The sequence below is a fragment of the Gopherus evgoodei genome, chromosome 4, assembly GCF_007399415.2.
Source record: "Gopherus evgoodei ecotype Sinaloan lineage chromosome 4, rGopEvg1_v1.p, whole genome shotgun sequence".
NCBI lineage: Eukaryota > Metazoa > Chordata > Testudines > Testudinidae > Gopherus > Gopherus evgoodei.
Window position 1 is genome coordinate 109,486,637 of NC_044325.1, and position 13,857 is coordinate 109,500,493.

At 44.2% G+C, this 13,857-nt stretch overlaps 1 protein-coding gene across 1 annotated transcript; it reads right to left on the bottom strand.

Moving 5' to 3' along the window:
- Window positions 1–10,989: 10,989 nt before the first annotated feature.
- Window positions 10,990–13,790, bottom strand: LOC115650488 (serum amyloid A protein-like). The gene is made up of 3 exons (XM_030560530.1): window positions 12,975–13,790; window positions 11,944–12,082; window positions 10,990–11,209 (listed from the first exon to the last, which is right to left on the bottom strand). The coding sequence occupies exons 1-3, from the start codon at window positions 13,075–13,077 to the stop codon at window positions 11,068–11,070; spliced, it is 384 nt and encodes a 127-aa protein (XP_030416390.1). The 5' UTR covers window positions 13,078–13,790; the 3' UTR covers window positions 10,990–11,067.
- Between the last annotated feature and the right edge of the window lie 67 nt (window positions 13,791–13,857).

Consider the following 13,857-nt stretch of genomic DNA (forward strand, 5'->3'; position numbering starts at 1 on the left):
AGATAGTGCTAGTGAATTAGCTGATTCTCCAAGGTACTGGGCAAAAATACTCAGAGGGAAAGCTGAAGCCAAAAAATCTGATTAAAATGTCAAGAGTTTTGAACCACTCAAGACAAGACTATGGTTTTTTTTAACACTGCTGTTTTGCTGGAAGACAAGAATTAAACTACAGGGTCACTGATTTAAACACCCAATTATATTTATGCTGTGCAATATACCATATTAGTGTTACAAAATGCCAAGTGATCTTGCTATACCAGTGCTTAAAACTCTCATCATTCAACTCTTGATAAATGCTTCTCTATACTTATTCGGTAATCAATACATAGTCAATATAGATCATGAATTATACTAGTGTGCTCACGTGTTAAGATTCACTAACCATGTTCTCCATCCAACAGGTTCATATCATCCAAATGAACAATATTAGTAAAGGCTTCTATTCTTCTATCCAGTTCCAAGCAGAGAGAGACATATCCAGGCCAGAAGCTTTAAAAACAAAAAACAAAAAAAAAAAAAGAGAGAGAGAGACTGACGATTTCCATAATCAAAAGCATTTATTTGCTTTAAATGAAAGTCATTGGTAATGAAATGCGGATTTAGCAAACTCATCAGTAAGAGCAAATAACCCCAAATACTAGGAATAACCTGGCAATTGCAATGTGGCAAAACATAGGTCATGCCGTAAGTCCCCAGAACTGTCAGTTTATTAAATGAACTAGAGCCGGCTTTTTGTCAACCACCACCCTCACAAAGGTCATAAGTGCTCAGTCATAAACACATCTAGGTCCCATATTGCAGTGAGGGTTTTTTTGTGTATGATAGTGAGTAAGGGTTAAGCAGAAAACAACCATCATATGGAGATAAGAGCTGCATAAGGAAAAGAAGGGAAGTCATTAGGGAAATAATGTAGTGGAGGTAATTAGGAACAGAGGAAATGTCTTTATATATACAAGAGGTCCATGAAGTCTGGTGGGTAAATTTCTCTCTGCTAAAGCAGGTTAAATATGGGAGAGGCATTAGTGCAATTTTGAAGGTACAACCCTTGTGACTTGCTTTGGGGTTACTTCCCTTGTCACATTTTAGGTCAATAACATTTGTTGGGAGTAAACAGAGCTTAACAGGTAATAGAGTAGTACGTGCTACAACATGACTTTATTGCTTCTTAGCTACAAAGCAAGGTAATACTGCAGAGGTATGTTTCACATTGGCTATTCATAACCTATATATGATGACACTTTCAAATAAGCCACAAAATACTTAATAGAGTTAATTGACAGGAAACTGGCAGGAAACATAACAGTTTTCATTTCTATGTTCAGTGGGCCAAGATGCCAACTAAACTAGTTTCAAGAATAATCATCTTTCAATAAACTACGAAGTTTCCAGCTTACCCATATGACTTGCAGATCTCAGCCATCCTCTCTTTTGTTACAAAATCAGCTGGGAGTTAAACAGAAGGAAAATCAGTTGGCAATAGCCCCAGGTAAACAAATGTGAACGTGCTCTGGGAAGACAGATTAATTCACAAGTTACATGTTAATGGTCTCAGGAGTTTAAAACAACATTTTTATCAGGGAGGGTGGGGCTGGAAATAGATGAATGGGTTTGTTTCATCTTTCACATGAAGTTTTGACAATATTAATTCAAAGAGCCGTGTGTCCAGCTATCTTCTTGACAGGCTCACTTAAAATGAGATTTTCTTTTAAGAACAGATTAACTTTTTTCTGTCCCTCTCTAATCACATGTTAATGTAGCCTTTTTGTGTACCAGCTTCAACGTTAGGAGGCATGTGCACAGACCTGGGAATGGCATTTTTATACTCCAACTGAGCCAGTAGGGGAATTTCACACATTTTAAAAAATGTGTTCCCCAGAAACACTCTGAAAAAGATTCTTAAAAACAAAGTGACAGCTTCTTAAGACAGCTGTATTTATTGTCATTAAAGAGATCATTTCTGCCTGGATTATGAAGAGAGGAAAGTTGTTTAATCCTTTGGTTGCTGCTGTTAAACATCTTGAGGTACATGAAGTAACATACCCTAGGGTGAAATTCCAGAAAGACCAAAGCAAAACTATGCATCACTTACAGCCTTTGCGTAACTAAAGGCGTTATGGGGATTCTCTCCACTGGGGTGAATTTCACCCTCTAGTCAAGTGAAATTACTCTGAGGTAGCCAGTCCAACATGGAACCAGTAGCGTAGCTAGCGAGGTTCAGTGGAAGCAGCCCCTTCCCCTCAGGGCCGCAGGTCTGGAAATGGAACCTGCCGGGCCGGCGCTGCCATCAGAACGGCCGGAGGAGGCGTGGGGCAGGTGGCCGGCATGGAAGCAGCGCCTGCTGGCTGGCGCTACCAGCAGCACGGCCGGAGGAGCCGTAGGGCGGCCGGCCGCCATGGAAGCGGCGCCTTCCAGCCCAGCGCTGCTAGCAGCATGGCCAGAAGAGCTGTGAGGTGGCTGACCAGCGTGGAAGCGGTGCCTGCCAGCCAGCACTACCATCAACACAGCCGGAGGAGCCGTCGGGCGGCAGCGGCAGGCCGGTGCGGAAGCGGCGCCTGCTGGCCAGCTCTGACAGCAGCGCAACCAGAGGAGCCATGCAGGGGCGACAGACACAGCCGGAGGAGCAAGGGGGCCGGCTCAGCGGCCAAGCCCTCCCCACCTCTTGCTAATGCAGCGGGCGGGGGGAGGCGAAAGGCCCGCTGTGCCTTTAAGGCAGCGTGGCTGGCAAGCCCCGTGGAGTGCGCCCAGCGCTGGGAGCAGGCCAGAGAGAGCTAGTGGGCCAGGATAGAAGGTGAGCCGGTGGGGAGGGGGTCTGGTCGGGAGGCGTGGCCAGAGGAGGAGCCAATGGAGGGCACCTTTTTTATAAAAGCAGCAAAGAATCCTGTGGCAGATTATAGACTAACAGATGTTTTGGAGCATGAGCTTTTGTGGGTGAATACCCACTTCGTCAGATGCATGTAGTAGAAATTTCCAGGGGTAGGTGTATATATGCAAGCAAGTTAGAGATAATGAGGTAGTTCAATCAGGGAGGATGAGGCCCTGTTCTAGCAGTTGAGGTGTGAAAACCAAGGGAGGAGAAACTGGTTTTGTAATTGGCAAGCCATTCACAGTCTTTGTTTAATCCTGTGATTAAAGTCTAAAAGGTGCCACAGGATTCTTTGCTGCTCTTACAGATCCAGACTAACACGGCTACTCCTCTGATACTTGACACCTTTTTTATGTTTGCTCCCCCTACACTGAAAACCTGGCTATGCCACTGCATGGAACACATAGCAAGTCTTGACAAGTATGTCTAATTTAATCCTGTGATTAAACAAAGACTGTGAATGGCTTTCCAATTACAAAAACCAGTTTCTCCTCCCTTGGTTTTCACACCTCAACTGCTAGAACAGGGCCTCATCCTTCATGACTGAACTACCTCAGTATCTCTAGCTTACCCGCATATATATATATGTACCTGCCCCTGGAAATTTCCACTACATGCATCTGACGAAGTGGGTATTCACCCACGAAAGCTCATGCTCCAGAACGTCTGTTAGTCTATAAGGTACCACAGGATTCTTTGCTGCTTTTACAGATCCAGACTAACACGGCTACCCCTCTGATACGTAACACCTTTTTTATGTTTGCTCCCCCCTACACTGAAAACCTGGCTATGCCACTGCATGGAACACATAGCAAGTCTTGACAAGTATGTCTAGTTTGAGCAGTGCAATTAAATATACATGATTTACTACCTTATCTAGAGTTTCCTTCAGAATCCACCATATTTGTTCTTTGTGGTGCATCATGGGAAACTGCCAAACACAGCCAATCTGGTTGTAATGCTTTAGGCTGAAGAAGAGATCCTGGGGAGAAAAAGTGTTAATAGGATATATTTTCTTCCTTTTTAAAATATAATTTCCATATATAAATCAAATCTTCCTCTAATGCAATCAGGCTGGATCAAGCAGTTCACTATGACAGGTCAGTTATCTACCAACCCCTGCTGGCTTGTCAATTACAGTCAACGACAAAAGAAAACATATACATTGATGTGTCCACATGCTTTACTGTCCTTATACTTTCAATCCGATTAATGAGAAATTCTACAAACTCCTGTGCAGCATATCTCCAAATTCTTGAATTATCAATAGTGTACCAAAAATTTTTCTTTTAATTATTTTTCTTCTCTCAGCACGCTTGACCCTTCCCTAAACCATGAGAATTCAGCCAATGACCTCACACCAGGCATATAAGGAGAAACACAATGGAAGAGATTACCATTAGGACTTGATCAGAGTGTACAGAGGACTGTATTAGAAATTTTCTCCTCCTCTTATTTCACCTCATTAAACAACAATAAGGACACATCTCCCAAACTGTTTATTTTGAAGATCGAGAGAAGCAGATAGAGAATGTCTCTCTTTCTTTAATTGAGAATTCACTAATACTTCAGTGTTTGTGATCTTTGGATATCAATCTGTCCCACAAAATAAACAAGTCATGTGATAACTACCTTGGGTCTTTGTCAATCAAACTGATAAACCTAGTCTATTTGTCAGATTTAATTACATTTAATAGCAACAACAGTTATCATGACTATAGAGAAATGTGTCATTTTAAAGGCAGCATCACATTATCTCTATACTGAAAAATGCTAAAGATTAAACAGCCATTATAAATTTATAAACCACCAGAATTAGCATCAATAAATGGCTGATGTACTGAGCTCTAATTATGGAAGGCTTTAGTTCAAAAATGTCCTGGTGAGTGTTTTTCCCCATACACTCAATTTGCTGATTCCTCCATAGTTCTTAAACTCATTCTTATCTCCTGTTTTATAGATCAGTACTATTATTGCTTTCCTCCATTCACTCTGCATTTGATCTTACTTCTAAATCTTGTTAAATAGTTTGTGCATTGCCTTTAATGTGCATTCCTGACTTGCACCAAACTGCTCTGCGGGTATGTTGTTAATTCCCAGCACCTTTTCCTTTTTCAGACTTTCTAGTGAAATCTTTACTTCCAAGAACTCCAGCTTCTGTTCTCCCCTCATTTGTGCAGGAAAACTTTTCTGGGACCATTTCATCTACTGTGTTCCAAACTCTATACAACTCTTCAAAATATTCTTTCCCTCCTTTGTGCTTTGCTTCTTCATCCTCAACTATTTGCCCCCACTTGTCTTTCACTGTTGACAGCTTCAATTCATATGTCCCATTCAGTTTTCTTATCATGCAATACAACTTGTGTCACACTTCTCTTTGTGTATTTCTCTGCTTCTTTACACTGTTCATTTATCCAGCTGTTCCGGACTCTCTTTACTTTCTGTCTCACCTTTCTGGTTAACCTATTATACTCACCTCTTAGACTTGTATCTTTCCTTTTTATTCTCTTTTAGTTTAGTGAGGAAAGGAAACATATGGAGCAGTTGTTCTGATGGCACGGTTTGGAAGTGAACTGGCTGCAGGACGCACAGCTGGCTCAGGGTATAAATGGGGATGGTGCCAAGGGGGCTCATGGAAGAGGGGCCCAATGAAAAAGTCCAGAGGACTAGCGGTGAAGAGTGAGCAGGGAGCACCCTCCCATAGAACCCGCTGTTGCAAATTATACCTGTAGGCCATGCACCGTTCGTTTCTAGGCTGAGGCACAAAACCCAAAGATTTACAGAGTGTCCAAACAACAAAGGTTTATTGTGCAAGGTTCAAACAACATTCGATCGTGGTGTCCCTCTGCTACTCAGGGAGAGACCCAGGCTGCAGATTACATAGAAGTTATATGCCTTTTAGGAGTGCATGCTATCCTCATGGATCGGAAGCTTTAGCCAATAAACAAGCCATTTTCTTATCTTTAGCCTATTACAGCTAATCATTGTCCTCGTGCTGGCTAGTGCACAGTCCAGCTGTTACCTTGCATACTAGAATTTTTCCTTAATTATGCTGTTGAAGCTGTTTTCCTATCCTCTTTCCTGTTTCTGGCTTCATCTTTCTTTAATGCTGCCCTTCGGAGCTTTGTACGTGATGTGCCTGCTTTTAGTTAATGATGGATACAAAATAGGGGAACTTACAAAATGGAGTCACTCATGCTAATTACCCTTAACACAGCTCAAGGAGAACCCGAAAGGTGGCCAACAAGGTTACCCCCACCTCCTAGAGTACATGCAGAGGGGTCTGAAGGGTGGAGAGCCCCATGCATGCACCCAGCACTTGGAGATCCACACAATGCCCCCATCGTAGTTCAGGAAGTGTCCGATTCTCATGCTTTCTGCCAGGACCAGCCTCCGGCACACCGAAGGGTCTCTCCCACTGCACACGAAGATGGGGATTGTGTAGCAGGGACACCGCAAGGAAGTTCTCCCCCTCGGTGGCCGCAACGGACCTGGTACCCGAGAACAGCTTCCAGGTCCAAAGGAGGTAAAGGTGCAGCTCAGAGAGATCTTGCAGAAGACACCTCGGATGTAGAAAAAAAAGATGCCAGTTGTATCGGAGCCATCCGAGGCAGCAGATTATTGCAACAGGCTCCCCCGTCCCACGTACCCAGACCACACAGCGCACACACCGCATGGGGCACTGGCTCCCCCGGCCCGGCAGCCGCTGGTCTGGGAGTGCCGGGCTGGGGCAGGCGGAGTCCGCCCATCGCGGCAGAGGTGCGGTGCGGGGGGGCCTCCCAGAGTGAGTCACAGCCTGCTCCCTCCTCCCCTCCCCGGGAGCTCGGCCCTCACGCTGCTGCGGGGACGGGAGCGGCTTCTGCATCGACTCCACTGGGGGGCTCCCGCCGCACGGGGCTCACCTGGCAATGGGGCTCAGCGCTCTCCGCCGTCTGGCTGCTGCAGCCAGCCAGAGACAGACGGATGGCGCCTCAGCTGCCCCACAGCACCCCCTGCAGCCCTGCCCCCCACACACTGTAACTCCGCCACCCCACAGCGCCCCCTGCAGCCAGGGCCGGCTTTAGGCCAATTCCTCTGATTCCTGGGAATCGGGCCCTGTGCTTGAGAGGGCCCTGCGCCTAAGAAGGCCCTGCACCTTAGGCGCCTTTTTAATTTTTTTTTTACTCACCCAGCACCCATGGGGGACAGGGTCTAGGTCTTCGATAGCATTTCAGTGGCAGGGGATCCTTTGGTGCCGCAGACGACCCGAAGCGGACCCCCCGCCTCCGAAGTGCTGCCCAAGACCTGGAGTAGACCCCACCCCCACTGTTGAAGTGCCACCGAAGCCCCAAACTGCCACCAGGTATTCGAATTGGGCCCCACAGTTCATAAAGCCAGCCCTGCCTGTAGCCCTACCTCCCACATACAGCATCTCAGCCACCCCACAGTACCCCCTGCAGCTGTCCCCCACAGAGAGTGTCTCAACCACCCCACAGAGCTCCCTGCAGCCCTGCCTCCCACACAGCGCCTCAGCCTCCCCACAATGCACCCTGCAGTCCTATGTGCCACAGGCAGTGCCTCAGTTTTCCAATAGTGCCCTCTGCAGCCCTGCCCCCCCACAGACATTGCCTCAGCCCACTCCACAGCGCCCCCCTGCAGCCCTCACAGTGCCTCACCTGCCCCACAGCGCCCCCTGCAGCCCTACCTACTACAGACAGCACCTCAGCCACCCCACAAGGCCCCCTGCAGCCCTCACAGTGCCTTACCTGCCCCACAGCACCCCCTGCAGCCCTGCCTCCCACGGACAGCGCCTCACCTGCCCCACAGCACCCCCTGCAGCCCCTCCTCCCTCAGATAGACAACGCTTCAGCTACTGCACAGCACCCCGGCCTCCCACAGACAGTGCCTCACCCGCCCCACAGCGCCCCTGCAGCCCTGCCTCCCACAGACACTCAGACAGCGCCTCAGCCACCCCACAGTACCCCCTGCAGCTGTCCCCCACACATAGCCCCTGAGCCACCTGACAGCACCCCCTGCAGCCCTGCCCCCCACAGACAGCGCCTCAGCCACCCAACAGAGCTCCCTGCAGCCCTGCCCCCACATACAGCACCTCAGCCACCCCACGGCGCCCCCTGCAGTTCCGCCTCACACAGATACTCAGACAGCGCCTCAGCCACCCCACAGTACCCCCTACAGCTGTCCCCCACAGACAGCACCTGAGCCACCTCACAGCACCCTCTGCAGCCCTGCCCCCCACAGACAGCGCCTCCGCCACCCAACAGAGCTCCCTGCAGCTCTGCCTCACACAGACAGCGCCTCAGCCACCACACAGCGCCCCCTGCAGCCCACAGTCAGCATTCAGTAACTGCACAGAGCCCCCCCAACCCTGCCTCACTCAGAGACATTCCAACCCTCCTAATGTTTCGTTGAGATGTACGTAGATCAGTTGATCTCAAAATAATTAACCTGCTGAAGTGAATAAAGAAACCACCAGACCTGCCTGACCAATAGGCTTCAGACCCAATAAGCACCAAGCATCCAGCTCTGAACATTTCTCCTGTAGTCATTTGTGTAAGTTCACAGGTAATTTCACTCAATTTAAAAAGCACTACAGACAGTCCTTGGACTTACGACACAATTGGTTCCTGAAAATTGTGTCATAAGTCAAAATGTTGTAACTTGGAACCAAAACCCACTCCATTGGAGGACCAAGCATCGTAAAGTTGAAACCATTGGTTGCAAGTTGAATCAGGGTGTCAATTCAGAAACATTGTAAGTGCTGTTCTTCTTAAGTCGAATGTCGTAAAGTCGAGTACAGCCTGTGTTTTTAAGCAGCAAAACCTACCTGTGTATCATAGACGCATAGACTTTAGGGTCAGAAGGGACCAATATGATCATCTAGTCTGACCTCCTGCACAAAGCAGGCCACAGAACCCTACCCATCCACTTCTGTAACAAACCCCTAACCTATGTCCAAGTTATTGAAGTCTTCAAATTGTGGTTGATACGCTCTGACGATACATGAATAGACACAAATTGTTTCCAGAAATGGAAAATTGCAATGAAACAGTAAATTTTTAAACTATGCAAAGGAAGGGGTGGGCCACATATGAGGAGAAACTCTGTAAGTTCAAACTTGCAGCGTTCCAAAAGTTTCAAGTGAGTTGGGGAGACAGAATTTGATCACCTTCCGCTCTGCACGAGTCTTGAAAGCTGCAAGGAAATAAACCTGGAGATCTTAAGGAAACTGTGTTGAGGATGTTCTCCAGATCAAATCACCCATGACAGCCAAAAGGGAGTAGTAGTGCCATGACCACTCCTGCCACACTTGAACCAAGCCCCTACTCTGAAAGGATTTGAGGGTATAGTGTGGGACTCTGCACAGATTAATGCAGAAAGACTGATTTGGAGGATCTCTGCCAGATGCTCCATGTTATGGTGCATTCTGGTAATTGACTTTTAGGAGGTATCACTAACCTCTGTAAATTATATCTAAAATATTGTGCTAGTAAGTAAATTCCACTAAGCCCAAATAAGTTACTGAGGAAAGGGGTTGAGGTTTTTCATAGCTACCTGTCCCCCCAAAAATCCCTAACACATGAATTAGAATCCCCAGATTCAAGTAGCTGGTAAATATGAGTGTCCGTATGTTTACCAAAATAGGATATGCAGGCCTGATCCAAAGACCATTTAAACCAATGGAAGGACTCTCTCCGGCTTCAATGGGATTTGGATTAGAGCTTTAAATCAACAAGGCTATAAATAGGTATGTTCTCTATACTATGAAAGAGACTTTAATAAGTCCAAGATCCTGTTAATGTTTGTCAGTTACAAATGACTTGGTCTGTCTCCGAGAAATGGTCTGTGATAGATTTGAGGCCAATTGACTGTGCACTTTTACCCTAAAAATTGAGGAAAGGCCTTTAAAATTATATGAACAGAGTCATGCTAAGAACCCCCCACTGCATGCTACAAATTTGTTTGAGCTTTGCTTCAAGAGTGGAACTAGGGGCTAATTAGTGTTGTTGTAGCTTTAGTGCTCCCTGGCTATTAGAGACACAAGGTGGGTGAGGCAATAATGTCTATTGGACCAACTGCTGTTGGGGAGAGAGAAAAGCCTCTGATTTGCACAGAGTTCTTCTTCAGGACTGTTAGGCCGATATGATTTTGAATTTCTAAGATTCCTTTGTTTTTAAGTGAAGATGTTAGGGTAAATCCATTACCAGAAAACTCTAATGAGGCTGTTGTCAGCTGCCTGGTAATTATCCAAAGACTGGGATGCATACAACCAGAAAACACTGGTTTCATTTTCATTTGGTTTTGTGCTTCTCCTTTCCTTTACTTTCTTTTTGACTTCCAGTTGTGAGCATTGAGCCTTCTAAACCATATAATGTTTCCACATTTTTATCAATGTACATTAACTAGTCCTGAACTTAGTTTTGCCACCCCTGTTTGATGCAGTTTCCACTCACTCTTGCTTTTTGGCAACAATAGGAAATTTCATCCAGTGAGTTTGATCCAACCTTTCTAGCCTGACCTCAGACGGAACTGAGGTTCTATCCACCTGATAAACAATAAATATATACTTTTAAAACATAAGCACGATTACTGCTTATTAAAGTGGACCTAAACTCTCAGCATCATGGAAAATGTGCTTTCATCCTTTCATTTCAAATGTTAACTTTCCTCCAGACCTGCCCCCTAAATTTCTGTTTTTGCCATGATACCTAAACCTTTGTATGTTGGTTTTTATGCCCCAAACTAATTAGCCAGGTAGGATGGTCTATGGTTAGAGGACTGAACGCCATTCCTACCTCTGCTGTAGACTCCCCTGTGATGTTAGGCAAGTCAATTAACATCTCTCAGATCCCTGTCTGTAAAATGGGGATAACAACAACAAGGAGAATTATCATAATGGATCACAGTAGTCCAGTAGCCTGTCTCTGACAGTGGCTAGTGCCCACTGCTTCACAGGAATATGCAACAAATTATTTAATGATTGTCCTTTACTCAATCTGTACGATACTTCCAAATCCTGGGCAGTTAAGGGTTACCTTTGGCCCCAAATCATGAAAAATTTGTATGTATATTGCTTTTTATCCTTTCTAATGTAGCTGAGGATGTTTGTTCATTCACTGAGAGCTTCAGAAATTTAAGATTGTATTTATTGTGGTTTTGCACAGCTGGTAGAAAAACTGAACAATTGTAAAGTATTACAGACTGCATTAGTATTTAGAGGGAAGGCCCTCTGGTCTGTAGCGGTTTGGGTCTCCTCCACTTCGGCCCCATGCATTTGCCTCCTGGTCTTGACGTGTGTCTTCTGCTCCTCTGCCACTAATGCCACCCTGCCAATCTTCCCTAGCATCACTGGAAAGAAGAAACAAAGATTATTTTAGATAGATAATTATTAAATCTCAATAACTAAAGGATTTACTTTTCACTTACCCCCAGAGCTTAATCTCTACTTTTCCATAAAGCTGAGGACCCGCATAAATACTTCACCAACACAAGTTGTTCCAATAAAAGATATTAGCTCAGCTACCTTGTCACACACAAACACAGACACAAATCTTAGCCTGTCTGTGAATAGCAGAAGTCATCCCAGAAGTGCATCAGTGCAGTTGTGAATTAAAAAGCTTTCCCATTGCTTGCCTCCACTAAGTTCTACCCACTCCTCATAAGCTCCTTTGTATCATAGTCATCACGTTCAACAGCAATATTTTAAAACAGTCCTCGTTAGAGGACTGCAAGTGAACATATGATATTTCATCAAAGAAAACTATCAAGGGTAATATGAACCAGTTCTAGACTAAAGTGAGGTCCTGCAATTATTTAAATTTTAAAAGCCCTGGGGTGAAAACATCCGTCTCCTAGCACATAGTAATGAGATCTGATATCAGAACACATTCAAATAGGTCAGCTCAGAAATCACCTTTACAACTCAAGAATGGGCACAGTCTTCACACTTAGCCAGAGGTTAAATAAAAATGGCCTCTTCAAACCGGACAATAACTAGTTATGAATTACAATGTACTTCATAATAATTTGATTGCATATCTCTTTACCAACTTTTAACTCATAATCCAAGTAGAATCCATTACCTAATAACTTTTGCTGCCCATTTACCGCCAGGCCCTCTTTGGGCAGCGTCATAATTCCCACGAGCATGGAAATATTTATCTGCATTTTTATAATTCGCTTCCCGCATGTCGCTGTATGCACGCCACATATCCTCAGCACCTGGAGAAGAGAGAAAGGATTATAGAGAAACTGCAAATTTAAAACAAAACTTTGATGTTATTCCACCCACATTCCTCTGAAGCAGTCAAGCACCATTCTAGTCACGTCACCACAGTGGCTTCCAAGTATAGTGCTTCTAGAGAAGGCAGAAAAGCTCCTATATACCACTGAGTAGATACTTCATTTTATGGTTCAGTGGAAGATCTTAGAAATCCAATAAAGACTGTTTAGTTTCAACCAAAATTGATTTGTTATGGTTTTTCTCATCAAAATGAAAAACAAAACACATTGTTCAGGTTGATTTGAATAAACATTTTTGCAGCAAAATGTCAGAATAGGCCACTGTGAAAATTATTAGTTTTGAAGTTTTTTTCCAGCCTAAACTATTTGCCACATCTGACCAAAATTTGCAAAAAGTTGCAGGGTCCCCCTGAAATGCATTTTTTGGTGCATTTAATATTTGTCCCTCCAAAAAAATTGCCCAACTTTCTCTGGTACCCAGGCCTCCCTTTAGAGATACAGGGATTTGCAGCTAGTTATGCTTTCTTAACTGTAGCTTTCACCAGGTGACATCTTTGGAGGAGGAGATGGAAAGGAGTTCCTTTGAGAAGGATCTCATAAAACCATAGAATCTCCAACAAAACTCTGTTGCAATATCTTTGGGACAAAGAAACCTTCAAATTTCTCTCAGGGCTTTTCTAAGGGTCACCAGGACAACGGAGTAGAGGTGTGATTCCAGGTTAGAAGCATCAGTCTCATTTAGGGCTTTGTTTACAGATGGTTCCTGCATCAATGTAACTAAATCTCTTTAGAAACCAATTTAGTTAAATCACTGACACACTTAAGTCCAGAACAGTTTGGAGGATGAACATGCAGTGAGTAAAAAGCATACCTCGATAAGCATCCCTTATGAATGCTCCAGCATCAGTGAACCAGTTCTGGGCACTGACACAGAGTACCAGGGACAATAACAACATGCAGTTGTATAACTTCATAGTTCACTTATTTAGGCTGTAATAGAAGGAAAGTATATGTCAGAAAACTGAGCAATATTTTAAAGACTCCATCCATAATGTTCATTCCTCTTATAACTGCTTTAGAGCAGGTACATAGATCAAAAGCATCACACACAATTCAGAAAAGCTCCCAAAGTGATGATTTCTACTTAGAAAAATGAAATGCTCTCTGCCATCACAGCATCAGTCTCAGAGCTCAGATGTAAATATAGAAGTTTTAGTTTCTGGTTAACAGTTTCTATATCATAAAAATCACTTGTTATAAGAAAAAAATTGAATACAAAGCAAGGTAAAATGGTATAATATGAAGTTTCCATTTAGAATTAAACTTACCGGTGCTATATTGCAAAGCCCCTGAAAAATTGAGTTCTTTCCGATGGATTCTCACAAGAAAAATGGTACTTTATTTATAGGAAGCCTTATCTCAAAGAGCAAATAGGAAATAATTTACAGAAACATTGCCCAATTTGAATTTAGCCATCATTTGCTTGTTGAATGCAAACAAACATTGCTTCTGTTGGGAATTTACTGCAGTAAATTCCCTTATTTCTTCTTGAGGCTTCCTGCTTTCAATTGGTCAATGTCTGTATTGTCTCTCTGTAGATCCAAGGATCAATTACTTAACCAATGCCTGATATGATGAAATGTCCATCATTTACTGGAAGTTGCAGGCAGTCACTTTTTCTGACTTGCTTCTATTTTTTTTTTTAATTCGTGAAATGAGTAATGCTTTATAAGAGATTTTTATGCAGAAGTTTT

Bases quoted from the DNA above. Each gene is read 5' to 3' on its own strand.
- LOC115650488 (XM_030560530.1), bottom strand. From the start codon at position 13,077: ATGAAGTTATACAACTGCATGTTGTTATTGTCCCTGGTACTCTGTGTC. The intron at 12,083-12,974 runs GTATGCTTTTTA...TCTCTTCTCCAG, and splicing joins CATAAGGGATGCTTATCGAG to GTGCTGAGGATATGTGGCGT. The intron at 11,210-11,943 runs GTAATGGATTCT...TCTTCTTTCCAG, and splicing joins TGGGCAGCAAAAGTTATTAG to TGATGCTAGGGAAGATTGGC.